We start from the raw sequence: 24,363 nt of genomic DNA, 5'->3' as shown, positions 1-24,363 counted from the left end.
TGCCATAGATGCTAGCGTCTCTAAAATAGTTTTTTTTAATTATTATTTTTTTTTTTTACATTGCTGTGAAGGGCACTCAGGAGGGTGTTACTCTGCTCCGTGATCGGCCTCAGAGCTAGGAGGAAGGAGTGGCGCAGGAGGAACTGCTCTCCTATAGGCCAAGATTTTGGTGCTTGTGATAGATCTTTCTCCACACTTCCTGGATCTTCTTACACCACTTGTCTGCATTTCCACTCGGGTCCATCAGATAGTATGTTCGATTGGGCTGTAAATAAATGCCAACAAAGATCAAATTTAAAAAAAAAACATTAAAAGCTGAGAAAGTCAATATAGTCAGAAGAGACATGTCAGTTTGAAGCTACAAACGGTTACTTTTTGCCAGTATACTTTTTTTCTACAGTCATTACAGTGTCGTCAATAAGTGTTAATTGCAGTTAACATTTACCGTGTGGACAAAGAAGGTCTTAAAGTTCTTGGCCTCTGGACGCAGCTCAGGGGACCAGGGGATCTCCCCCTTCAGGACCTTGTTGACAGGGTCCACGTAGTACAGGTGTGGCCCTTCAGTGAGGAGCAGCTGTCTCCGTCGAGCAAACAGGCCCTGCAATGGAATCATGAGACATGGCATGAGATCACCACCAGAGGGGGCTAGTTCTAAGAGAGTGACATTACATACCAGAGGTGGTATTCCCCTTCGCTGCTGACCTAGAATCAGCTTTCTCCAGCTCAAACAAGTGAAACTACACACAAACACTGCTCCTCATTGTCAACAACTAAACATTTGGTAAGTTCAAAGTGATACTCTTATGAACTTACTATGAAAACTCTGGAGATGTGATGTAAAGTTTGGCTTCCACTTACCTTCCGTTTATCCACTGGGCCCATTTTCAGGATCAAATTATTCTCAACAAACTGGTGCCTGCGTAAGCCAGTAATTGTAAGGGTTATGAGCAAGTACTTTCAAGCAAAGCTAAGCAATGTAAACAAAAGTTCTTACAACACACTTCAAACTATCAATGTACATTCCAACGTCAAATGTTCATGGTCAAACTGAATTTAAAAATAATAATAATTGCAATGAGAGAGTTCCTCAGAGTGGGGCTCACCAGGGGTTTCCACTCGTCTGTTTGTCCAGCAGCAGCTGCTTCTCCTCCTCGGAGAACAGCAGGTCCAGCTCAAACGAGTTGTTGTCCAGGTCGTGGATGTACTGCTCGATGTTGCTGCTGGACCTCTGCGGCGCTGGGGGAATGGTCTCAGGCGTGGAGAGCGAGTGGGACGAGCTGGACTGGGCCACCTGCATGCTGCTGAACTGGCTCAGGAGGTCGTCATACTGGGGAAATACAGGAGATGGGGGCAGAAGGTGGTTAGTTGGATTATTGCATGGGCTTTTACATGGCACAAAGATATAGATCCCATGAATTAACAGGATTCTTGAAAAATCACCACAAGCCAATATGACACGGTGGCCAAGTTTCATGTTGCCAAGTATGGGTGGAAGTGTCTCACGTTTCCATAGCAGTCCTCATCATCCTCAGACATGGCTGGCAGGTAGGGGGTGAGCTTGGGTGGCGTCTGCACATGGAGGTCTCCCCAGGAGATGGTCTCGAAGAACGGGTGTCCCCTCAGGGGGTCGTACCCTCCCATCTCCTCGCAACCGATTCTCTTGGAGGGGTCCAGCGACTGAGAGAAACAGAATCGCATTAATATACACAAACACACTGATCCATAGCCTTCTAATCTTACTACAATTTATTAATCCAGTCTGTGGATAATTGAGAGATTCACCATAACATGTTGTAGAATCCTGTACTACAGTGCTCATATTACAGAAATACTTTGAATATATTGATGAAAACAAGACCTACCAAAAGCTGTTCAACAAGATCTTTCGCTTTGGGAAAGAACTTCTCTGGAAATTCATACTCCAGCTTGATTATCTTCTGGAATATTAGGTACTCGTTTCTGGTCGGAAGTAAGCACAGAAGGACAGTTTGTGAAGTAGAAGTAAGAGCAGCTCCATAAAACGTAATATCCAGATGAGTTTATCACAAGTTTAGTACTAGCCTAAAACAAAAAAGGTGAGAGGCCACAAGCAGACATCGTGCTCTACTTACCCAGCTCTGAAGGGTGGTAGCCCAGCCACCAGCTGATAGACTATGCATCCCAAGGCCCAGAGGTCAGAGCTGAAACACACAACCAGTTGATATCAATATGATATCCTATCGGAGGAGGACAGACATTCACTAACTGCATGGGAAAACAATGCATTAGCACAACACTGAAAAGGAGTAGAAGAAAACCGAGCGAGTTATGAAGAGGTACTCCATGCTCGAATCCCAGTTACCTCTTGCAAGCAGATTTCTCTGTCAGCAGCTCTGGAGACACATACTGCGCAGTTCCTACAAAGGAGTTCGCTCTCGCTGCAAAACAATAAGAGGATGTGACTGATCAAAACTGTTAAGAGATCAAATTTGGGTATTAAACTAAAAACATCAAATAAGGGAATGTTCAGGGAGGAATAACTTGCAATTATTGCTTCCTGTTGATAAACATCTACCTTGTTTGCTATCGGAAGATAATTGCTTTGCTGTTCCAAAGTCTGTTATTTGGATGTGCATGTCTTCGCTCAGTAAAATATTCTCAGGTTTAAGGTCTCTGAAAAGACAAAATAAGCAAATGTGAGGGAACCTAGTCAACCTACATTTTCAATAACAGAATATGGCATAGCAAGAAGGGCTCATTTGTGTTAAGTGGCAGCAAGTTTACAAGTCTAGTTATTCATACAAATATTGTAAAAAGTAATGTTAAAATGTATTATATAAATTGAACTAGAATATCCTGTAACATATGACAGGCTTACCGGTTCAGACATTTCCTACCTGTGAATAATCCCCTTCTCATGCAAATATTCTAGTGCGCAAACAATTTCCGCCGAGTAGAATCTAGTACAGGTCTCATCAAAAGAACCGATTTTGCGAATATATTTCAAAAGCTCTCCATTCTTAGCATAGCTAAGGCCAAAATCTGATAGCAAGTTGTTAAGGAAAACTACACGTCAAAGGAACACAAACAAGAGACAAAACATTTTAATCATACAGACAAGATAAGTTGCTAAGCAAGTGGGTGATGCAGCCAGGCTCCGAGTCATCGTGGTCTCGTCTTATTAAAAGGATACACAACTTTTCATCATCTTGAAATGTAAAGTAGAGTTTGACAAAGAATGGGTGATCTAGGTTTGACATCACATCCCTTTCTCTTTTCACGTACTGTGCCTTGTTCTCCTTCATAATATGCCGCTTCTCCAAAATTTTTACTGGAAGAGAGAAAAGTTAGGAGTGAAGTTGAGGGTAAATAGCAGAAAAGAAAACACGATAAACAGAAACTTTGCCGTTCTTAACCTGAGAAAATACCATTGAAGAGAAACAGGTATTGCACATGGAAGCGGAGTTCGACACGAATGCCTACATTTCAACTTACTTGCATATTCTTTTGCCGTTGCCTGTTCTCTTGCAAGGACAACCTAGAGAAAAAAAAAATAATAATAATAATAATAATGTTTGAAGAAAATATATTTCTACAACTAAAGCAGTAGACCACTTCATCACCATGGTAAATGAGGTGCCAGGCCATTCCTTTACAATAAACATTAATTGAAGTTGAGTCACTGGAGTATATAACTACAAAAATGCTTGCGTGTAACACCATCTATCTGAGACTAATTCGTAAGTAAAAATGGAATGCAGGCTACATACGGTTGAGAACGAGCCCTCTCCTAGTATCTTGCCGAATTTGAAGTCCTCTGGCCTCTTTTTGCGCGGCTGGGGGGCCTGCCGGAGCTCGGAGCCCTGGCTGGTAGGCTTGCCCGGAGCCCGGGACTCAGAGGTGGGGCCATCCATGCTAGGACAGTGGCTGCTACTTGCGCCTGGGATACCAAGTGGCGAGCAGGAGTCGGGCTGATTTCTTACCATTGATGGATGTGGGCAGGAACAGATGACAACGCTGGATTGAATGGGCACAACATCATACTGTAAGGTAGAGGAGAAAGGGGCGACATTAGGTGACTTAGCCACAGCATAGGCATGATTGTCTGTCTAGACTTGGGGCCATCTAAATCATCAAGTTTTTTGCTCAATCATTCTCAGTTATGTGAATGAATGAGGACAACAACCAACCGAGCCACTGCCTGTTCACCCCGCTATCATCCAGAAGGTGAGGTCAGTACAGGTGCATCAAAACTGTGACCGAGAGACTGAAAAACAGCTTCTATCGCAAGGCCATCCGACTTTTAAATAGCCATCACCAACACATTACAGGCGGCTGCCCTATATACATACACTTGAAATCACTGGCCACTTCAATAATGGAACACCGGTCACTGTAATGTTTACATATTTTGCATTACTCATCTCATATGTATATACTGTATCTTAGTCTATGCCGATCTGACATTGCTCATCCAAATATTTATATATTCTTAATTCCATTCCTTTACTTAGATGTGTGTATTGTGAAATTGTTAGATATTACTGCACTGTTGGGAGCTAGAAACAAGCATTTCGCTATACCAGCAATAACATCTGCTAAACACATGTATGTGACCAATCAAATTTGATGTTTAATGTCTTGTCTCAAACACACCAATAGCGTTTTCCTGCCGAGAGTACTTCTAAAATCAGTTTGCACTGTCTTCACATGTATAAACGCATGAAAATGTCTGCAGTCAGACGTCAACAGTGCAGTGACCAATCGGTAGATGAATGGGAAATCCACATTCGGTGCGATGTGTGTAATGTAACGGGTTATGTGGATAGGGCTAAATTGAAATGTTTCTAACAGAAGAAATATTGAAAGCAGATGCATAACCATGGTAGCAATTAAAAGGGAACAGTTTAGAGATTATGAAAAAAAAATGACTAATAGTGAGTACACAACCGTTCACCTGATAAGACTCAATCCAAACATTACAATTGATTTTATGTGCATTTTACATTTGACTGTACTTTTTGCCACATTTGTTGATTAACGAAATCTGAAAATACACTGGATACTAGGGGTCGACCGATTATGATTTTTCAACGCCGATACCGATTATTGGAGGCCCAAAAAAGCCGATGCCAATTAAATCGGCTGATTTTTAAAAATGTATTTGTATTAATGACAATTACAACAATACTGAATTAACACTTCTTTTAATATATCAATCAAATCAATTTAGCCTCAAAATAAAGAATGAAACATGTTCAATTTGGTTTAAATAATGCAAAAACAAAGTGTTGGAGAAGAAAGTAAAAGTGCAATATGTGCCATGTAAGAAAGCTAAAGTTTAAGTTCCTTGCTCAGAACATATGAAAGCTGGTGGTTCTTTTTAACATGAGTCTTCAATATTCCCAGGTAAGAAGTTTTAAGTTGTAGTTATTATAGGACTATTTCTCTCTATACCATTTGTATTTCATTAACATTTGACTAATGGATGTTCGTATTGGCACTTTAGTATTGCCAGTGTAACAGTATAGCTTCAGTACCTCTCCTCACTCCTACCTGGGCTCGAACCAGGAACACAACGACAACAGCCACCCTCAAAGCAGCATTACCCATCGCTCCACAAAAGCAGGGGGAACAACCACTCCAAGTCTCAGAGTGAGCGATGTTTGAAATGATATTAGCGCGCACACCGCTAACTAGCTAGCCATTTCACATCGGTTACACGAGCCTAATCTCGGGAGTTGATAGGCTTGAAGTCATAAACAGCTGCTGGCAAACGCGCGAAAGTGCTGTTTGAATGAATACTTTCGTGCCTGCTGGTGCCTACCATCGCTCAGTCAGACTGCTCTATCAAATCATAGACTTAATTATAACATAATAACACACAGAAATACGAGCCTTAGGTCATTAATATGGTCGAATCCGGAAACTATCCTCTCGAAAACAAGATGTTTATTCTTTCAGTGAAATACGGAACCGTTCCGTATTTTATCTAACGGGTGGCATCCATAAATCTAAATATTCCTGTTACATTGCACAATCTTCAATGTATGTCATAATTACGTAGAATTCTGGCAAATTAGGTGGCCCAAACTGTTGCATTTACACTGACTCTGCGTCCAATGAACGCAAAAGAAGTGACACAATTTCACCTGGTTAATATTGCCTGCTAACCTGGATTTCTTTTAGGTAAATATGCAGGTTTAAAAATATATACTTCTGTGTATTGATTTTAATTAAGGCATTGATGTTTATGGTTTGGTACACATTGGAGCAACGATACGCACCGCATCGATTATATGCAACGCAGAACACGCTAGATAAACTAGTAATATCATCAACCATGTGTAGTTAACTAGTGATTATGATTGATTGTTTTTTTATAAGTTAAGTTTAATGCTAGCTAGCAACTTACCATGGCTTACTGCATTCGCGTAACAGGCAGTCTCCTCGTGGAGTGCAATGAGAGGCAGGTGGTTAGAGCGTTGGACTAGTTAACTAAGGTTGCAAGATTGAATCCCCTGAGCTGACAAGGTAAAAATCTGTCGTTCTGCCCCTGAACGAGGCAGTTAACCCACCATTCCTAGGCCGTCATTGAAAATAAGAATGTGTTCATAACTGACTTGCTTAGTTAAATAAATATGAAATAAAAGGTGTACAAAAAGTAAATTTAAATTAAATGTAAAAAAATATATTTTTAAACAGACTATTCGGTGTCCAAAAATACCGATTTCCGATTGTTATGAAAATTTGAAGTCGGCCCTAATTAAAATCAGCCATTCCGATTAATCGGTCAACCTCTACTGGATACATTCAGTAACATGATAAGAATAATGCGATCATAGCTGTGCCATTGAGGAACTAGAGCATGCACACTTGTTTTGTTTGGAACATAGCCCTGTATCCCCTACATCACACAATTAATGTTGTTAACACAATCCAAAAACAGTCCAGTAGAAATCGCAATCTGGGTAAGGTGGGCATCATTTGAAAGCTAGTAATACCGCCAACATTAGAAAATAGGATCTTACATTGTTAGGCTGTCACAAGGCAATTCATAGAGGCAGATTGTAATTGTGGTGCGCATAGAATGGAGTCATGAGGGCATTCAGATGTGTGGTCAAATTTTCTTCACAATACAGCAAACAGACTCATTCTGTTCAGAATGAACCAAGGTATAAAGCCATGTCATCTTTTAACAGTACATCAAACGTAGTGATCATAAACGTTGACACTGTATATTACATGAGTTTTATGATATAGAAATGTGAAATGCACATTTGGACTCAAGGGTGTTAGGCTTGCTTGTATGACAAAGGTACTTATTATCCTCAACCTCTCATCATTCCAAATACATCAACTCCTCTTAATTAACAGCATTTCCCTCACTCAGACGAAAAACTATTACAACCGTTTCCAATAAGCAGGAGGGATGGAGGCAACTTCTTGCGGTGTGCAGCACTCAAGTTCAGAACGTCTGTCAGGAAGCGCAAACCCTGAGCTCTGAAGTCCTGTATAGCATATCTTACTGTACAGCCAATTTAGGCACATATCAGCCATTTTCAAACTGTATATGGGTAGGAGTGTAAAGGGCTACGCTATGCCATGTTCAGTTATAGTTCTTTAAGAGTGTAGGTGTGAAAAAACAGCTCAAACTCTGTTCTCTGGAGGGTCTGAGGGCCCCATAAGGAGGCAGGCTAACTCAACCAAGACATGTGCAGGAAAGCACACTGTACCAAACTGTCAACATGTACATGAGAGAATCTAATAAAGACATGTTAATTTGGGGCGGCAGGGTAGCCTAATGGTTAGAGCATTGGACTAGTAACCAGAAGGTTGCAAGTACAAATCCCAGAGCTAACAAGGGTGAAATCTGTTGTTATGCCCCTAGGAACCCACTGTTCCTAGGCAGTCATTGAAAATAAGAATTTGTTCTTAACTGACTTGCCTAGTTAAATAAAGGTTAAAAAAAAATAAAAAATCCCCACTGTCAGGGGACAGTATTTCCTTTGCACTTTTGAGTCATGTATTGTTTCTATACATTTTGTCATGTCTGGAAGACAGGTTGGCTAGGTGTTCGAAAATAAGGATAGCTGGCAGGGCTCCAAGCCCAAGTCTGAGCACAGGTGAAGAGCATTATGTTCTATTTACAACCTTGGGCTCGTTCCACTCAAGACATGCTTAGTTGAGGATGAGGCAAAACTTCAAGGCAACAAAAAATGACATTAATATAACGTATAACGTGATCAGTAAGTGACCTCATACCTTATGCTCACTATGGGGCAATTTAATCACAAGGGGTGGAGATTTATCTAGTTGACAAGACAATGTGAAGTAGATAAACTCCTGACCCAACCCTTTCCCTGGAAGAAAAATCCCACTTACGTCCTCCAGTGAGAGACGTCAAATTGTCGACACCAAATGCTTATACGATTAAATTCATGACAAAATATATTTTTTTTTATTGACTGGTGCTCAAAAAACTATATCATGTGGTGCATTTTCCTAAGCAAATAGCTTACTAGCATCCCGCCTACCATCCTGTCATTAACTAGCTAGCTAATCTTAAACAAATTAGTATTGGATAACAGTTTGCGAATGTGAGCGAGGACGTCCAACGGTTGTTTCTTTTAGTAAGCAAGCATCACGAATGTTCAGAATCTTTAAAATGGCAAACATACAAGCACTATCTAAAGACATATCACCGGCCAAATGAAAAGCTTTAGATTTCATAAATATCCAATCCAAAATTGTAAACTGAGTTAACATGCGAACGTTAGCTTACTACCCAGTATAGGCTGGGAAATTAGAAGCTAGCTAGCTTTTTCAGCTATTTAGGCAGTTTAGCAAAAGGGAAACCTTTATTATTATTATTATTAGTCGAACACGGACAAATTAAATCTCGAGCGAGCAGCTACTGTAGCTCGTCGACCGCGACACACAAGGTGTGGCCAGATTGGTTCCTTATCCATCGGCGAACTACCTAACGTTACATCGTATTGATTCGCTTATGCAGCTAGGATGCGACATTACATGGGTCTCCGTCTGCTAACGTAACCAACTAGTTTGTTAGCATCATCGGCTAATTCTAGAGCTGACGCTTCAAGTATCAACAAGTTAGCGTCCTACCTAATTAACTAGTGGTAGTAAGTTGACACAGCTATCTAGATATCAAGTTACTTTCCAAATAGCTAACGTTAGCCCTTGCCCACTAGCGGTATAGCTAACGTTAGCCATTTTAAAATCTAAATATTGAAAACATGAACTAGTTCGCAATCCCTTTGCTTTGCTTGGTAGCAACGGTTAGCAAAGTTACTGTGTTGGATAGTCAACCGCCAAGTTGGCTGGCTGGCTAACAACCTGGAATTCAACTCACTTACGTTAGCTAAAAGTAAAGCGAGCTAGCATGGTGGCAGGATAACTTCATTGACAAATTACCTAATTTAGCCAAAAGAATAGCCGAAAGTATCTACGTAGTCGTTAACGTTACCACATTTCAAACAATGTAAAACTACCTAGCTATAACGTTAAGTTAATGTTTCTATTTGCTAACAAAACCAACATAGTAGTAGTAATCAAGCTAACTGTTAGTCAAACAAGCTCCGTGAACATGAAGTGGAAAAAAAGGTTTGAAAACGTAACGTTAGCTAGGAACCTCAAAGGGATGGACCGCGTCTTGTACCGTTAGTTACTATTTGTCCCACTACAATTTGTCAAATCGAGAAGATTTAATCTAGCTAGCTAACGTTAGCAGTATTTCATTAAACGGCAATTTCGTCCTCATGCTAGGTTAGCCAATGCAGCCCATTGGCACTGGAATCCGTGAAAATGGATTGGCTAAACTGGATAGAATAAGGACGAAAAAAGCAGTTAAAGCGACCATTTCCATCCATACATTGGGGCACGTTTTCAAACCATTTCACTAGAAGTTCACCAAGGTGCAAATATATTTTTATATGGTCGTTTCGACTATTCCTCGTAACTGGTCGAAATGTTTTGGTTAGCTAGTCAGAGGTCCTCGTACTGCTGCGCTGTTTTAAATGAGGGCCTAACACATCGAAAATATTGTCAAACTGCCGCCAAACAATACATCTTGAGCAACGGCTTCGAATTGAAATTCGGATGAAAGAGTCAATACTCACTATTTGACTTGTAGCTCTTGCCATGGAAGTTTTCAGCTAGTATTTATTTGGGAAAAAATGATTACAGAACCTCCATTAATGGCTGCCTCTGCACCTTCATTTTTCCAGCTGTGACGTCGTTCCACAACAATGTTACCGCAAAGACAGAAGATGATAGGCCTACTCCCCTGTATCCGCCCCCTTCGCATCGTTTCGACTGAACCTCGTCAATGTGAAGACAGCGATAGTCGTTTCAGGAAAAATTCCAAAACGTCTAGTTTAAGCCTATTTCAAATCGCCTTTGTATTGCATAACTAATAACCAGCAGCATACGAAATACGTTACGGCTATATAATACTAGGCCTTTGCTGTATATAGTATTCACACTGCAGATGCTTCATGTCATGTTCTTCTTTCAAATGTTTGAAACTTAGTATGTCCAAGTACAACCCATGTTCAAATATATTTTCTACCATCCACACTTTTCATACTCAATATCTTATCTTTGCTGTTGATGCCTATGTCATTGAATACCCATCTCTGCTGCTTTTCTTGTTCATATTGTAGGGCATTCGGTGGGTAGCCCTGTCAGGGACTCGAACCCGCGTCCAACGACTGTCAAGCTAACACCTTAACTGTTATGCATCTCTTGTCGAGGTGGCTACATTACCCCCTTCTTTGTGAGAACGTGTCCCCAAGATTCTCTATAACAAAGTTCCTGACGTATACACACCCCCGATTGCCACACGACCGACCTCCCACTTCTGACGCCAGTGTAGGGAATTCAGGGTGTAGCCCTGACCGGGACTCGATCCCAGGTTCAGCGACCGTCAAAACCAAGACCTTAACCGTTACACCTTGACGAGGTCACTAAGTGTTGGGTTAAATTCGTTACAATATCCTATTTTTTAAACTCACATAATTGACACATAAACATGTATTAAGAGGCGTAATCGCGTTACATTCAATTCAATGTAATACTCGTCAATTCAATTTGACTGAATTAAGAATGTATAGACACTGTCTAAGGATACATGCACACAATAATTCGATTATTGTTGATAGTCAGATTAATTTAATAGTTCGTTTAAAACGTTAACATGCTTTGGAAAATGAACTTTTCCCCTAATAATCCTGTTTACATGGACACATCTGGAATCAGGCTACCTGATGAGAAATAAATGCATAAAAATCACCAATCAAAATAAACGGTCGCTGTGGTAGAACATGTTATTTTTGCGAAACCTACTTGATTCTGAGTTCGGCCATATAGTTTGTACTTGAAAAGTATTTCCAAACGTATAGCCTACTTTCAGTTTTTCCAAACTCACTTCACTCCCTCAAGAGGGAGGCTTGACCTACTGGTGCTGGCAAATCAAATACACTACTAGAACGAGGATAACGCAGTTTATATGTCCTAATAATTCAAAATATTGATCAGAAAACCAGGTGTTTTAATCGACATATGCTTACTTCGATTGTAACCATATGACGATTAAGATAAACAGAGTAAACTGTTTACATGCCTATTGCCATACTTGGCCAATTGCCATAATCCGTTTAATATCGAATTAGTGTCCATGTAAACCTACACAATGTTTAGTAAACAAAGGGACTCAATTTCACATAGTGAATAAGTCTTGCCATTCTCCTCAAAGTCCCCAGTATATCCACATTTTTCATTGCACTTTTGATGACTCTCCTGGCTCTTCCTCCTCATCTCCAGTTTCTCTATCCTTTCCCCCATCGTCCTCTTCCTCTTTGACATCACCGTTGTCATCTTCTGATGTTCCAGAACTTCCAGCTTCCTCACCATCACTCTCTGTATCATCCTCTTCCTCAGCAACACTAAACAAAGATGAAATGCAATACCATTTACCAACAAAGTTTGCATAACAAATGTGAAACTGAAATTCATTAAATATATTATGATTTTCAATTCAATACAAAGCAATGGGTCTTTATTACTGAGGGGGTCTGTTGAGATTCATGCATTCTCTCCCTGAGTCAACATCGAATGGATCTGCAAAGACAATGGATTAGACATTTTTGGTTCAAGACAGTCTCTGAAGAAATACACAAACACTCAAAGTAAAATATGTTAAAGACTAAGCTTTCTATGTATGACATCAATAGTGCTCTCTCCGAAGGCATACCAGTCTTAACACCTTCTTGTATTGCTAAACATTCACCCCTCACTCAACTCCAAATATTTCCTGGGATTTGATCCCAAACTTCTCCAACAGTAACTTACCAAACTCCTCTTTCTCAGGAGGGGTGTTAAGGTACTCTTTCTCCACAGCCAGCAGCTCCTCCTCTGACTGACAAGCTGCATAGCGATCCAGCAGAGTCTTGTTCAGATCCAGAAACACAGTCCCCCACTTAAACTTCCTTAGCAGAATCACAGCCAGGTCCTGAAAACCTGCATTTAAGACATGTTAATTAATGATTGATCATGACACTGCCAACACTTAACACTACTAAAGTAATCTGATGGTAAAACCAATTAATTTGTATAGATTAAATCAAATATTATTTGTCACATACGCAAAATACAACAGGTTACAGTGAAATGCTTACTTACAAGCCCTTAACCAACAATGCAGTTAAGAAAAAGAAGTACAAAATAAAAAATTTAAATAATTAAAAAGCAGCAGAAAATTAACTAGCAAGGCTATATACAGGGGGTACCGGTACAGAGTCAATGTGCAGGGGCACAGGTTAATCGAGGTAATTGAGGTAATATGTACATGTAGGTAAGAGTTAAAGTGACTATGCATAGATAATAACCAGAGAGTAGCAGCAGCGTAAAATAGGGGGTGAGGGGGACAATGCAAATAGTCTGGGTAGCAATTTTAATTAGTTGTTGGGGGTGGAAGCTAAAAAGCCTTTTGGACCTAGACTTGGCACCCCTGTACCGCTTGTCGTGCGGCAGCAGAGTAAACAGTCTGTGACTAGGGTGGCTGGAGTCTTTGACCATTTTTAGGGCAATCCTCTGACACCGCCTGGTATAGAGGTCCTGGATGGCAGGAAGCTTAGCCACAGTGATGTACTGGACCGTACACACTACCCTCTGTAGTGCCTTGCGGTCGGAAGCTGAGCAATTGCCATACTAGACAGTGATGCAATCAGTCAGGATACTCTCAATGGTGCAGCTGTAGAACCTTTTGAGGATCTGAGGACCGATGCCAAATATTTTCAGTCTCCTGAGGGGGAATAGGTGTTGTCATGCCCTCTTCACGATTATCTTGGTGTGTTTGGACCATGACAGTTGGTTGGTGATGTGGACACCAAGGAACTTGAAGCTCTCAACCTGCTCCTCTACAGCCCCGTCGATGAGAATGGGGGCTGCTCGGCCCTCAATCATCTATTTTGTCTTGATCACGTTGAGGGAGAGGTTGTTATCCTGGCACCACACGACCAGGATTCTGACCTCCTCCCTATAGGCTGTCTCATCGTTGTCGGTGATCAGGTCTACCACCGTTGTGTCGTCTGCAAACTTGATGATGGTGTTGGAGTCGTGCCTGGGCATGCAGTCATGGAACAGGGAGTAATAGTTTGCAAAAAACATTTCCTTCCAGTTCTCTGCTGCCTGTGACTGGAACGAATTTCAAAAATCGCTGAAGTTGGAGACTTTTATCTCCCTCACCAACTTTAAACATCTGCTATCTGAGCAGCTAACCGATCGCTGCAGCTGTACATAGCCCACCCAATTTACCTACCTCATCCCCATACTGTTTTTATTTATTTACTTTTCTGCTCTTTTGCACACCAGTATCTCTACCTGCACATGACCATCTGATTATTTATCATTCCAGTGTTAATCTGCTAAATTGTAATTATTCGCCTACCTCCTCATGCCTTTTGCACACAATGTATATAGACTCTTTTTTCCCTACTGTGTTATTGACTTGTTTATTGTTGACTCCATGTGTAACTCTGTGTTGTTGTCTGTTCACACTGCTATGCTTTATCTTGGCCAGGTCGCAGTTGTAAATGAGAACTTGTTCTCAACTAGTCTACCTGGTTAAATTAAAAAAATATTTTAAAAAATTAACAGGAGGGGACTGAGCACGCTCCCCTGAGGGCCTCTGTGTTGAGTATCATCATGGCAGATGTGTTGTTACCTAGCCTTACCACCTGGGGGCGGCTGTCAGGAAGTCCAGGATCCAGTTGCAGAGGGAGGTGTTTAGTCCCAGGGTCCTTAGATTAGTGATGAGTTGAGGGCCCTATGGTGTTGAACGCTGAGCTGTAGTCAATGAATAGCATTCTCATGTAGGTGTTCCTTTTGTCCAGGTGGGAAAGGGCAGTGTGGAGTGTAATAGAGATTGCATCATCTGTGGATCTGTTGAGGCAGTATGCAAATTGGAGTGGTTCTAGGGTTTCTGGGAAAATGGTGTTGATGTGAGCCATGACCAGCCTTTCAAAGCACTTCATGGCTACAGACGTGAGTGCTACGGGTCGGTAGTCATTTAGGCAGGTTACCTTAGGGACTATGGTGGTCTGCTTGAAACATTTTGGTATTACAGACTCGGTCAGGGACAGTTTGAAAATGTCAGTGAAGACACTTGCCAGTTGGTCAGCGCATGCTCGGAGTACACGTCCTGGTAATCCGTCTGTCTCTGCGGCCTTGTGAATGTTGACCTGTTTAAAGGTCTTACTCACAGCGGCTGTGGAGAGCATGATCACACAGTCATCCGGAACAGCTGATGCTCTCATGCATTTTAATTTTTTCCAAAAACATATATATATATTTTTTTTTACCCCTTTATCTCCCCAATTGGTAGTTACAGTCTTGTCCCATCACTGCAACTCCCATACGGACTCGGGAGAGATGAAGGTCGAGAGCCGTGCATCCTCCGAAACACAATCGCACTGCTTCTTTACACCATGCCCACTGAACCCAGCCACACCAATATGTCGGAGGAAACGCCGTACACCTGGCGGCTGTGTCAGTGTGCACTGCGCCTGACCTGCCACAGGAGTCGCTCGTGCGCAATGAAACAAGGACATCCCTGCCGGCCAAATCTTCCTCTAGACGACGCTGGGCCAATTGTGTGCCGTCCCATGGGTCTCCCGGTTGCGGCCGCCTGCGACATAGCCTGGACTCGACCCCAGAATCTCTAGTGGCACAGCTAGCATGCATGCTTCAGTGTTGCTTGCCTCGAAGCGAGCATATACGTAATTTAGCTTGTCTGGTAGGCTCGTGTCATTGGGCAGCTTGCGGCTGTGCCCCACTTTGTAGTCTGGTCTGTAATAGTTTGTAAGCCCTGCCACATCCGACGAGTGTCGGAGCCGGTGTAGTACGATTCAGTCTTAGTACTGTATTGACGCTTTGCCTGTTTGATGGTTCGTCTGAGGGCATAGCGGGATATCTTATAAGTGTTCGGGTTAGACTCCCGCTCCTTGAAAGCGTCAGCTCTACCCTTTAGCTCAGTGCGGATGTTGCCTGTAATTCATAGCTTCTGGTTGGGGTATGTACGTATGGTCACTGTGGGGACGACGTCACCAATGCACTTAATGATGAAGCCAGTGACTGATGTGGTGTACTCCTCAATGCCATTGGAAGAATCCCGGAACTTATTCCAGTCTGTGCAAAACAGTCCTGTAGCTTAGCATCTGCGTCATCTGACCACTGGGCATTTGTGTTAAATCTTCTATTCAGGTTAATGCGATACGACACCACAGGTTATGAATTAACTGCAGAATAGCTCATGTCTTACCCACAATGCAGAAGGTGGCAGCAAAAGCCTCCACACAAGACAGCTTGCAGGGCTTCCCATAGTTCACTGGGTTGGCAGCAACCAAGTATGGTAGCAACCGAGGATGACTACCTATCATCTTATTGAAGGGCGTCTCCTCAAGTTTAGCCCAAGAGCAGTCAATGACAGCAAGTCCATTCTGAGCCACAATGTCCCTAAAAAAATTAAGGAAAACACAGGACTCTGACTTCAACAGCACAAATACTTGCATATACTATTGCGATATGTCCCAATAATCTTGATTAGAAATTGATGGTTGTCATTGGTTAAACATGTCCTGATCTCACAGACAGTGAAAGGATAAAGGTATGGTCAAATTATATCCAGCCCTTTGATCTATTAGTGGTAATGATGTGCTTAGGGTTTTGGCCATGTCAAAAGCATCACTCACCTGTCTGCTGGTGAGACGTATTTGGTGCCCATGGGGCTCAGAATGAGTCCATGGAACCTCTGGTTGAGGCGTAGGTTGTGAACAAAGCCTTTGCGGACCAGCTTTCTTCCTGTGCAGCGCTTTGGGTCGCAGTGGCCCAGCTCCCACATGGCCAGGGGGCAGGGCAACTTCACCTGGGCAGCCTCTCCTGCATCATCAGGATGCAGGCTGGCTGAAACCGAGAAAAACCAACCAAGTTACCAACCTGGTCCCAGAGCTTTTCGTATTATTCTATACGTAAATCCGAGGGACTTCATTTAGTATGATACCTAACGTTTGGTGTGGTTACATAAGACAGATGGTTAGTTAAGGCAACAAACAAAAGGAGGGTGGTTGCTCACGGTGGATGGCTACGCATATAACAAATCTTATCACGGACAACTTTAAAATTGTATCTTCTTTTCAACTACTTACTACTAAGTATTTTGCAACTACTTAGCATGTTAGCTAATCCTTCCCCTAACCCTTCCCCTATCTCCGAAATTTAACCACTACCTCCTAGTAACAGATAATACGAATTGTAATTCGTAACATGTCATACAAAACAGATCATACAAATTAATACGTACCATACTAAACGTAACATATCATTCTAAATGGAGTCTAGGATTTACATACAGAATAATATGACATGCTCTGAGACCAGGTTAAATTATATGATCACACATACAAACATGACTGGTTAGCTGTGACACATACTGTTTCTGGAAGAGGCATACTGTACCTTGCAATGCATCATGCATCTCTTCTGTGAAACACTCAAGAGATTTCCCCTTCATCTTGTGTCGTTTATCTTTCCCCTTGTTCACTGGGCGCTCAAATTTACCCTGCTTCTTTCGCCCCATGTCAGAACTGTCAGACTCTCTCTACCTACTGTTTATTGACTGAGAAAAAAATGTAACGTTAACCTGACTTTGTAGCACTTGAATCAATTGGTCCTTACAGAAGTAAACATCCAAGCAAGCTACCAAGATGACATAGAAAACATGTGTACTCCGCTCCTCTTGTTTTGAGATTATATTGTATCGCTTTAGTTGACTAAATAAAAGTATAAACAACAACTTCGTTCACTTTTCATGTGCTCACGCTGTACCGAGGAAGCACTAACACGCACGCGCAGACCGTGTATTATGGTCAGCTGACTTCTTCCCATGTTTCCCTAATGGTCACGTGGCCACTACTTGTAAAACAAACAAAAAATACCCACGGATTATATAGCTAGTAAAGAAGTAAATGAAAGTCCACTAATCATGTATTATACATCGACTAAAATACAACATTTACTATGGATATATCTGCTCTGTCTTACCCTGCTGAGTAAGTATTTTTCACTTAATTCATGTACTCAAACAAAACAGCATCTGTCGTTTCAACGTTTATTCCGGGTTAGGTTTTAGAGGAGTGTATTGCGAACTCAAACATTGTAACCAAAATATAGAGCAGTTAAATATACACAGTACCAGTCAAAAGTTTGCACACACTTATTCATTTAAGGGTTTTTCTTTATTTTTACTATTTTCTACATTGTAGAATAATAGGTTAGACATCAACTATGAAATAACACATGTAATCATGAGTGATGAAGTGTTGCATCTGATGACCTGGCCTCCACAATCACCAGACCTCAACCCAATTGAGATGGTTTGGGATGAGTTGGACCGCAGAGTGAAGGAAAAGAAGCCAACAAGTTCTCAGCATATGTGGGAACTCCTTCAAGACTGTTGGGGAAAAACATTCCTCATGAAACTGGTTGAGAAAATGCCAAGACTACAAAGCTGTCATCAAGGCAAAGGGTGCCTACTTTGAAGAATCTCAAATAGATTTTTATTTGTTTAACACTTTTTTAGTTTACTACATGGTTCCATATGTGTTATTTGATAGTTTTGATGTCTTCACTATTATTCTACAATGTAGAAAATGGTACAAATAAAGAAAAACCCAGGAATGAATAGGTGTGTCCAAACTTTTGACTGGTACTGTATATATTTTCACATTATGTGGCTCTAGATTTTATTGTACATGTATATTCATGATTAACCCCGCTGACAAATTGTCGCTCAAATGTTTAACTTTTTTAATTAAAGCTGCAATATGTCTACTTTTTGGGTGACCTGACGAAATGAACATAGCAATGTGAGTTATAGATCTGTCAATCTCATTGAGAATAGATATGAAGTGGTAGGTATGTTCTATATGCGCCATTTCTGTACTTCCTGTGCTGAAGTTTAGTTTTTGCTTCTTTTACTTTTGGTTTTGTACACCAGCTTCAAACTGCTGAAAACACAATATTTTTGGTTATTGAAAATGTATTTCACAGCTGTTTAGATAATAATACAATTGTACACAAACTGAAATTAGGCAAACAATTAGCATTTGAGCAATTTCACATTATGAGCATGATTTGTGTCCAATTACATATTAGCAATTGGTATCAATACACACTAGTATTAATTATAAATGACATACATTTCCCTTTTTTTCAATCACTTCAAGACAGTAGCTTCAAACTTAGCCCATATTTGTTTGTATTCATATGACTTTCCATGTCCATTTGCAATAGTTTTCAAAAATGTTACAGTTTGCAATTCATTGACAGCTGGAGCCATTCTGCAAATGAGGGTGGCTCGTCTTTTTTCCAATGCCTTAAAATGACCCTTTTAACTATGAGAGTTAGTGTCCTAAGTATGGAAGCATTTAAGGTATTTTCCCAGCAAGATAAGAGCTGCATTTGTGTGTAGTCTGTTTTTTAATTTTTTTATTGCTCCTAGAAATAGAGAATATTATTTTCCAATATGCTTCCAGTTTAGGACACTTGACCAATATATGCACAAGCCCAGCATCATCTGATATACATCTTCAACATTTGCTGTCGGTTGTCATTTTTGCCATGTGTATGTTTGAGTCCAGTAGGTTCTATTAATTATATTATACTGAACCATTTGTGTTTTAGATTCTGCACGGTTTAAAACAGTTTTTCCATACCCTTTCCCATTCAATTATTGTATATGAATATTCACATTTTTACCCCATTTCTCTCTTAAGGGAAGTGTGTAGTGCCCTTGTTTTTCGTTTAAGAATTTATACACTTGATGCCAGGTGGTTTATGGAATGGACATCCTTTATGAAACTTTCCAATACTTTAAACTCATGTTTATATTTAAATGGTTATTTATTCCGACTTGACTGCTTGAACAATCTGAATGATTCTAAAATGGTTGATAGAGCCGGCCTTTTCCTTCCGTTCATTCAGATCCATAGTTTTACCATCTTTATACAAATCTGCCACTATCCAAACTCCCATCTGTAGCTAACCTCTCCACAATACTGATCTGTGATTAATATGTGTGGATTACTCCAGATGGTTGCTTGGAGAGAGGTACATATGGAAACTGCGTATTTATTTCCAACAATTTTAAGAACATTCCAAGAAGAAGATCTTTTTGGATGGCCTTTTTTGCATAGGGAATACTACCCAAATATCTATCAATCTAAGTGGCATGGGGTGGGATATTTCTTCAATTGCTAACCAACAGGGGGTTCTTTTGGTGGGTAGAGCCAGTATACGGTTTATCTTGTTACATGTAATATCTTTTAATATTTGGAAGTGCCATGCCTCCTTTATATTTTGACATCATTAGTTTCTCAAGGGCAATGCTAGGTTGCTTTGAATTCCATATACATTTAGTGATCAGTTCATTGATCTTTAAAAAACCTTGCGGTAGATTGAGGCAACATGCTCAGTTTGTAATTGATTGTAGGAGCAACTCATTTTTTATTATTTCAATTCTTGCTTGGAATGTTAGAGGGAGGACCATCCCAAAAATTGTGCTTTAAAGGATTGCACAATAGCTTCTACATTCTCTTCAGTCTTCTTCTAATGTTTCTAATTTTAGTGTGGATGCAGATGGTTTATTCTTGTTAAAATTCCTATTTTAGGCCCCTATTCATTTGCTGGTAAAATGAAGATTGTTGAGGAACCAAATACATTTGGGTAAGTCATATGTTATTCTATAATTGCATTTAGATATGTTTCAAAAGTTAAATGTATGAAGGTATAAAACATACTAATTCAGTCAGTGTAATGTGGTTCTCTCCTATTTCTCTAGGCTCAACAATCCCTTTTTGGCCCAAGGAAGTAGACTCCAGCCCAAGGTGACTCCAGAACCAGTGTCGGGTAATAAGAATACGTATTACTTACTGGGTTAAGTACTTTATGGTCTGCAGACTGCAATAAGATATTATACAGGTATTGCAGTACAGATTGATACTTTCACCAGCAGTGGGAAGGTACCGCAGTAGTCTGGTCCCTTTTCCTTGTTACTCAGTAATCAAAAGATTGAAACAAGTGGAAAAAGAATCGCCTAATACAGAGGTCAAATTAAATCACAATACGTCACCAACTGGTTTACATTTGTGAAAGCAAAGGAGACAGTGCTTGCAAAGTAATGATCTAATTCTGTCAACACTGGCAGATCATATGTTTAATCAAGAATATACAGGTAACTGACAAAATAAAAGAATCGCCAACATAGTGTCTTAATAGGGCGTTGGGCCACCAAAACAGTTTCAATGCACCTTGGCATAGATTCTACAAGTGTCGGGAACTCTATTGGAGGGGATGTGCACCATTATTCCACAAGAAATTCCATAATTTGGTGTTTTGTTGATGGTGGTGGAAAACACTGTCTATCGCCATTCCAGAATCTTCCATAAGTGTTCAATTGGGTTGAGATCTGATGACTGAGACCCACACACTTTAAACCCCCTATGCTCCTTTGAGACCCCTCTTTCAAAGTCACTGATATCTTATCTTCTAGCCATGGTAGCCAAAATAATGGGCAACTGTGCATTTTTATACATGACCCTAAGCATGATGGGATGTTAATTGTTTAATTAACTCAGGAACCACATCTGTGTGGAAGCATCTTCTTTCAATATACTTCATATCCCTCATTTACTCAAGTGTTTCCTTATATTTTGGTAGTTACTTGTCTGTCTAAACTGACCATTCCTAGCATGCATTCAATATGACCATACCTAGCACGGTATACAGTATACATACAGCCCTGTTTTTTTACTTGTACTCTTTTCATAACATTTCTAATCCTTTCTTTATAGGACCAGCACATCTCCGCCGACTAGCAGGAAAGTGCTTCAGTTACATAGAGTCCACGTAAGTACTGGGAAACTGAGCGCCTACAAAATCAACACCTAATTGCTGCAGTGAACATTATGGCAAAGTTTCGATCAAACTGTTTAGGACTCATCTTTGATTTCTGTACCAGTTTTCCAATTGTTTGATTCACCGCTAGTCAAGGCTGCAAGATGACATGTGTAGAAAATGGGTATATTTGAAAATAAATCATTGTGTTATTTTGTTTAGGTATAAATATGAATTCTGTCCATTCCACAACATCACCCAGCATGAGCAGTCATTCAGGTGGAATGCTTACAGTGGCATACTGGGGTGAGTGGATCCTCCACAACACAATTTCAAACTGCACTCATCCTATCAAGTGAATAAGATTCATTTGAAGCATGTTATCCTGTGAATACATTATTTCCATTCATCAGTTTACACCCTTTGTCTTTCCAACAGAATCTGGCAGGAGTGGGAGATTGTGAACAACACCTTTTTGGCCATGTGGATGAGAGAGGGAGATGCCTGTGGGAATAAAAATAGGCAAACAAAGGTAATAAATTGCTTGTGCTCATTCCTCCCAGAGGTCAATTGACAAAGCAGGATTGGCGAGCGTTTGAGTAAAACGTGCAAACCTGGTCAGCGAGCGTTGTGAAAGGCCTTTAAAGACATTGCAGAGTTGAATGTTGCGGTTACTGTTCTTTGCGAAAACATTTTTTTCTTCTCTCGTTGCACTAGGTCATTCTGACCTGTGGTGGAAGTAGCAAGTTGGCTCAAGTGTCAGAGCCCACTACCTGTGTGTATTCTCTAAGCTTTGAGACCCCACTTGTATGCCACCCACATTCTCTCTTAGGTAAGACGAGCAAAAGCTCTTTTAAAATATATATATATTTTTTAATCTTAACGTTTTAAGATGGTGCTTGTTTACGTTCTAAGTCACACATGTGTCCTCTCATCAAGTGTACCCAACTCTGAGTGACAAGCTGCAGATGGAATGGGATGAAATCGAACAGGCCCGCTATGAGAACCTCATTACTGAGCAGGTACGACTTTACTTACTAACATAGGCATTGACCTTGCCCTTTCATAGCACTTATATGAGTGTAGGACTACACAGGAGTTTAAAGGTGTTCGCAGACAAAGCGGCAGGCGGGATGGCCTAATCAGTTTCAATGAGGCGGAATTCAATCCAGACGGAGCGGTCGGCGGTGCTTGAAAGCCAATTAGTGGAGAAAATAGGAATCAGGTCTATTTGGGCGATATCCACTCTGGAGTTTCACTTCTTGTCTTGAAAGCACTTAAGAAGTCCTCTAACGTGTATGTGTATATTACAGGGCTACAATAATCTACTGAGGGATATTTTTGAGGATGCTGGTTTCCTAAAGAGCCAAAAGGTAAAGGAGAAGCCGGATATCACAACTACCTCAAAGACACATGATTCCTTGCAGAAATGCAATGAGGTAGGTTCACTGGAGAGAATCCAAAACCATTCGTGACCATGAGTAGTAATGGAAGCCCTGCCATTTAGAGCTTTCAGCTAATGCTCTAGTTTAGCTATCCATATACATGAAATGTCATTGAGAAGTTGTATTAGTTTACATTTCTACGGATGCTTGTTTTATACAGGATGTCCGTAAACAGAGGGAAGAGATTGAGAGATTGCAAGCTCTCCTCACTCAACACAACATTCCCCATGAGTCAAAGGCAGGTGAGTCGGAGCATTATTATTCATGTACAAGTCCATACTTCTCCATGAATAGATGTAGGAAATTAATCCCTTCGTAAGTAACATGTTATGATTGCATTGGTCCATAATGTTAACATGTTTGCACCCTTCCCTCCCTCTACGGACAGCTAAGGCGAAGATTCCAGTGAGTGTGACTGTGCAAAATCGGCACCTGAGAGGGGACAACGGCCTCATCGCAGACCTACTCTGAGGATTCCAGACATTTACACAAAATATTGCAGACCACTAACTGAACAGCAGAGAAGGCAGATGTCACACAATAAACATGGCAGTTCCACATTAGAGAATTCAAGTAAAAAAACAAAAAAAAGTTTATTCTAAATACAATTTTAGATAAACAACCATGTTTTCTTGACTGTGAGGCGTACCTGTACTCCCCAATGGCATAGCTACATTCTTAGAATATTTCTTTTTCAACTCCATTGTCTGTCTGGACAGAAATCATACCTCTGCTATCAAAGGAAGTACACTGAAGATGTAAATTGTTTCATCCAGAAAATACATTTAAGAAAATGAAAAGTTGCAGCCTTGAGCAATTTTTAAAATTTCTTTACCCTTTATTTAACTAGGCAAGTCAGAACAAATTGTTATTTACAATGACTGCCTTCCCCGGCCAAACCCTCCCCTAACCCGGATGACGCTGGGCCAATTGTGCGCAGCCCTATGGGACTCCCGATCACAGCCAGTTGTGATACAGCCCAGGACCGAACCAGGGTCTGTAGTGATGCCTCTAGCACTGAGATGCAGTGCCTTAGACTGCTGTGCCACTCGGGACCCCAAATGCCAATTATTTTGTCCTATGACATTAAAAAGGTGCTTAAACAGGCTTCTTCTTGTAGGCTGTTTACATATTTTATTATTGTTTAACTGGCGATACACCATCCCATCTGGTTTGCGCTTAGTGGGACAATCATTTGTTTTTCAACAGGACAATGACCCAACACCTCCAGGCTGTGTAAGGGCTATTTGACCAAGAAGGACAGTGATGGAGTGCTGCATCAGATGACCTGGACTCCACAATCACCTGACCTCAACCCAATTTAGATGGTTTGGGATGAGTTGGACCGCAGAGTGAAGGAAAAGCAGCCAACAAGTGCTCAGCATATGTGGGAACTCCTTCAAGACTGTTGGAAAAGCATTCCAGGTGAAGCTGGTTGCTAGAATGCCAAGAATGTACAAAGCTG

At 40.8% G+C, this 24,363-nt stretch overlaps 3 protein-coding genes across 5 annotated transcripts; 1 reads left to right on the top strand and 2 right to left on the bottom strand.

Annotated features, from left to right (window-relative positions):
• On the bottom strand, window positions 1-10,767 carry pdpk1b (3-phosphoinositide dependent protein kinase 1b). Of its 3 annotated transcripts, none has more exons than XM_024386816.2 (14): window positions 10,635-10,767; window positions 3,750-4,022; window positions 3,475-3,517; window positions 3,173-3,310; window positions 2,877-3,021; window positions 2,555-2,652; window positions 2,342-2,417; window positions 2,112-2,180; window positions 1,863-1,959; window positions 1,504-1,677; window positions 1,104-1,327; window positions 859-916; window positions 446-598; window positions 1-265 (listed from the first exon to the last, which is right to left on the bottom strand). In XM_024386816.2, exons 2-14 carry the CDS (start codon window positions 3,963-3,965, stop codon window positions 152-154), a joined length of 1,605 nt encoding a protein of 534 aa, XP_024242584.1. In that variant the 5' UTR covers window positions 3,966-4,022; window positions 10,635-10,767; the 3' UTR covers window positions 1-151. The 3 variants fall into 3 exon arrangements, with proteins under 3 accessions (XP_024242584.1, XP_024242583.1, XP_024242582.1); XM_024386815.2 differs by lacking the exon at window positions 10,635-10,767 and adding an exon at window positions 10,592-10,610; XM_024386814.2 differs by lacking the exon at window positions 10,635-10,767 and adding an exon at window positions 10,122-10,278.
• Window positions 10,768-11,155: 388 nt separating this feature from the next.
• On the bottom strand, window positions 11,156-17,416 carry tsr3 (TSR3 ribosome maturation factor). Its single transcript, XM_024386817.2, has 6 exons — window positions 17,017-17,416; window positions 16,254-16,464; window positions 15,824-16,017; window positions 12,355-12,522; window positions 12,069-12,123; window positions 11,156-11,948 (listed from the first exon to the last, which is right to left on the bottom strand). The coding sequence occupies exons 1-6, from the start codon at window positions 17,135-17,137 to the stop codon at window positions 11,780-11,782; spliced, it is 918 nt and encodes a 305-aa protein (XP_024242585.1). The 5' UTR covers window positions 17,138-17,416; the 3' UTR covers window positions 11,156-11,779.
• Window positions 17,417-17,450: 34 nt separating this feature from the next.
• gnptg (N-acetylglucosamine-1-phosphate transferase subunit gamma) lies at window positions 17,451-24,005 on the top strand. Its single transcript, XM_024386818.2, has 11 exons — window positions 17,451-17,609; window positions 20,229-20,283; window positions 20,399-20,466; window positions 21,411-21,465; window positions 21,676-21,759; window positions 21,892-21,985; window positions 22,171-22,285; window positions 22,393-22,475; window positions 22,767-22,892; window positions 23,059-23,140; window positions 23,287-24,005. Exons 1-11 carry the CDS (start codon window positions 17,543-17,545, stop codon window positions 23,367-23,369), a joined length of 912 nt encoding a protein of 303 aa, XP_024242586.1. The 5' UTR covers window positions 17,451-17,542; the 3' UTR covers window positions 23,370-24,005.
• Window positions 24,006-24,363: the final 358 nt, after the last annotated feature.

The sequence above is a fragment of the Oncorhynchus tshawytscha genome, linkage group LG24, assembly GCF_018296145.1.
Source record: "Oncorhynchus tshawytscha isolate Ot180627B linkage group LG24, Otsh_v2.0, whole genome shotgun sequence".
Lineage (NCBI taxonomy): Eukaryota > Metazoa > Chordata > Actinopteri > Salmoniformes > Salmonidae > Oncorhynchus > Oncorhynchus tshawytscha.
This window is presented reverse-complemented; position numbering and strand designations above follow the sequence as displayed.

What these genes read in the sequence shown, in the direction of transcription:
- pdpk1b (XM_024386814.2), bottom strand. Translation starts at nt 10,145, where the DNA reads ATGGCAAGAGCTACAAGTCAAATA. An exon ending in CAAGAGCTACAAGTCAAATA is followed by an intron (nt 4,023 to 10,121) that starts GTGAGTATTGAC and finishes TCTACCTTACAG; the next exon opens with TATGATGTTGTGCCCATTCA. An exon ending in GAGAAGGGGATTATTCACAG is followed by an intron (nt 2,653 to 2,876) that starts GTAGGAAATGTC and finishes TTGTCTTTTCAG; the next exon opens with AGACCTTAAACCTGAGAATA.
- gnptg (XM_024386818.2), top strand. Translation starts at nt 17,543, where the DNA reads ATGTATTATACATCGACTAAAATACAACATTTACTATGGATATATCTG. An exon ending in TTCAGTTACATAGAGTCCAC is followed by an intron (nt 21,466 to 21,675) that starts GTAAGTACTGGG and finishes TATTTTGTTTAG; the next exon opens with GTATAAATATGAATTCTGTC. An exon ending in CCACCCACATTCTCTCTTAG is followed by an intron (nt 22,286 to 22,392) that starts GTAAGACGAGCA and finishes CCTCTCATCAAG; the next exon opens with TGTACCCAACTCTGAGTGAC.
- tsr3 (XM_024386817.2), bottom strand. Translation starts at nt 17,137, where the DNA reads ATGGGGCGAAAGAAGCAGGGTAAATTTGAGCGCCCAGTGAACAAGGGG. An exon ending in GATGCATGATGCATTGCAAG is followed by an intron (nt 16,465 to 17,016) that starts GTACAGTATGCC and finishes TCTCGGTTTCAG; the next exon opens with CCAGCCTGCATCCTGATGAT. An exon ending in AATCTCAACAGACCCCCTCA is followed by an intron (nt 11,949 to 12,068) that starts GTAATAAAGACC and finishes ATCTTTGTTTAG; the next exon opens with TGTTGCTGAGGAAGAGGATG.